Genomic DNA, 2,586 nt, shown 5'->3' on the forward strand with positions numbered 1-2,586 from the left:
TTACAACCTTCCCAAAAATTGGGTTGAATTTACAAGAAATGTATGGTTGAATAAAAATATAAAAAATGTATTTAACCTTGAATAAGACTGCACAAATAAACACAACAATCAAATGAGTGAGATGCTTGTTTTTCCCCTATTTAATAATGCATCCTTTCATGCTTTTTGCATTTACATTTCATTTAATAAAACATTTTAATTATATATAAATGAAATTTACCTAAAGTGTTGAAAATATTCTTTTAAAGAAAATTAAATAAATTAGTCATGAAATACAATTTTAAATTTCCACAAATAAATAAACAGTTCATTCATATTACTCCAACTAGAAGTTCTGATTTTCAACGCCCCATGCTTTACGTTTGTATGTATGAACATTATTAACTTGGAAGTTCCCTGACCCTGCACATGGGGTGGTTCCATTTTTGTCTCTTTCATATCATGGACGTTTGTTTGATATTTTTATGTGCGTAATAATTGATATTCTGCATTTCATTTATATTTATAAATCGATCAAACATAGTGAGCAAAAGAGAGAGATGGATACAAAGCAAAAGAGAATTCGTGTGTTAATGTTCCCATGGTTAGCTCATGGCCATATTTCATCCTTCTTAGAGCTAGCCAAGAAGCTCATGAACCAAAACTTGTACGTTTACTTCTGTTCCACCGCTACAAATCTTGATTCCATCAAGCCAAAAATTTCACCTAATCACTCACTTTCAATTCAATTCATTGAGTTCAAGCTGCCATTGTTGCCTGAGCTTCCTTCTTACCATGACACCACCAAAGGATTGCCAACCCATCTATTGAACGCCCTATTTAAAGCCGTCGAAATGTCCGGTGATGGGTTTGCCACAATATTGAAAACCCATAACCCGGATTTGCTTATTTATGATTTGCATCAACCCTGGGCACCTACACTTGCTTCCTCACTCAACATACCTGCCATATTTTTCTACACAGCTTCTGCAGCTGGGCCTTTTTTCGCATTTCATGCATGGAAGAAACTTAAAAGGGAGGAGTTTCCCTCTCCTGAATTTTACATAAACGATTACTTTATGTCAACAAAAAGCTCCAGAAACGAGTTTGGGCGTACTCCACCTGATTCCAGTAATACAGAAAAGATTTTTCAGCCCTTTAAACACTCTTTGGATATCATTTTGGTTAAGAGTTTTAGGGAGCTTGAAGGGAAATACATGGACTATCTTTCGATCCTATTAAACAAGAAGGTAGTTCCAACAGGTCCACTAGTTCGAGACGCCATTGAAGAACACCATGAGAACGAGAAAGAGATACTTGAATGGCTTACCAAGAAGAGAAAAGCCTCCACCGTGTTCGTTTCCTTCGGGAGTGAGTATTATCTCTCGAATAAAGAAAGGGAAGCCATTGCTGAGGGGCTTGAGCTTAGTGAGGTGAACTTCATTTGGGTCCTCAGATTCCCTGTTGGAGATAAAGATAAACCCAAACTTGAAGAGGCATTACCTGAAGGATATCTGGAAAGGATTGGTGAGAGAGGGCTGATGGTGGAAGATTGGGCACCACAGGCGAAAATACTGCAACACTCGAGCATTGGGGGATTTGTGAGTCACTGTGGGTGGAGCTCTGTAATGGAAAGCTTGAAATTTGGAGTTCCAATCATAGCAATGCCTATGCGTATGCATATTGACCAGCCATGGAATGCTAGGCTTGTACAAGATGTTGGTGTTGGAGTAGAGGTAAAGAGAGGTAAGGATGGGAGCATTGAAAGAGAAGAGATAGTCAAAGTGATCAAACAAGTGGTGGGAGAGAAAGATGGGGAGAATATAAGAAATAAAGCTAGAGAAATGAGTAACAACATTAAAATCAAAAGAGATGAAGAGATGGATGAAGTAGTACAAGAATTTAACCAAATTCTACATAAAGCAGGGTTGAAGGTTCGTGATAAAAAAGTAAATGTTTGACAGTTTAATTAGGGGACAAACAAATAAGGTTGAGGTTTGATGAAGTCTCTTTCTTTTTGGTTTCATCACTTTCCCTGTGATGGAAATCTTAAAGAGTAATGGAGAGATCTTATGACAGGCTTTGTTGAATAAAGTGGAAGCTTCATTGATTGTGTTACGATTTGTATGTCATTGTCCATCTTCGGGTTTGCTGGTTTTGTTTGGCTTAAATCTTCTTTTCGAAGTTGTAGTTTTTGTATGTTCCATTTTAAGATATTTAAAATTGGGACAAGTGGAGCTGAGAGTAAAACTTAAATTGGACTAATATTTTAAATTAACATTTTAAACCACATTTCTTAAATTTAAATCAAATCCAAAACCACCTCTTTTCTCCACCAACAAGTGCCCAATTTTTGTTCAGATAAGTTGAATCATTCAACATATATACTCAAATAAGCTCTAGCTTTTAACTTAATACTCAAATCAATCTTTTAATATTTAGATACAAATTCAAAGTATATATCAAAAGTTAAAATTATTATTTTTAAGTGTTATAGCCAATGAAACTAAGTAATTGAAACAAATATAAAATACAGAACAACTAAATCAACAACTCAACCAATTTAATCTCGAGTTTTATTTATTATATCTGCACCAATAAATATAT

The 2,586-nt window shown here is 35.2% G+C and overlaps 1 protein-coding gene across 1 annotated transcript; it reads left to right on the plus strand.

Annotated features, from left to right (window-relative positions):
• Window positions 1-419: 419 nt before the first annotated feature.
• Window positions 420-2,266, plus strand: LOC108480982 (UDP-glucosyltransferase 29-like). The gene has a single exon (XM_017784141.2). The coding sequence runs from the start codon at window positions 465-467 to the stop codon at window positions 1,938-1,940; it is 1,476 nt and encodes a 491-aa protein (XP_017639630.2). The 5' UTR covers window positions 420-464; the 3' UTR covers window positions 1,941-2,266.
• Window positions 2,267-2,586: the final 320 nt, after the last annotated feature.

Source organism: Gossypium arboreum, chromosome 1 (genome assembly GCF_025698485.1).
Source record: "Gossypium arboreum isolate Shixiya-1 chromosome 1, ASM2569848v2, whole genome shotgun sequence".
Classification (NCBI taxonomy): Eukaryota; Viridiplantae; Streptophyta; class Magnoliopsida; order Malvales; family Malvaceae; genus Gossypium; species Gossypium arboreum.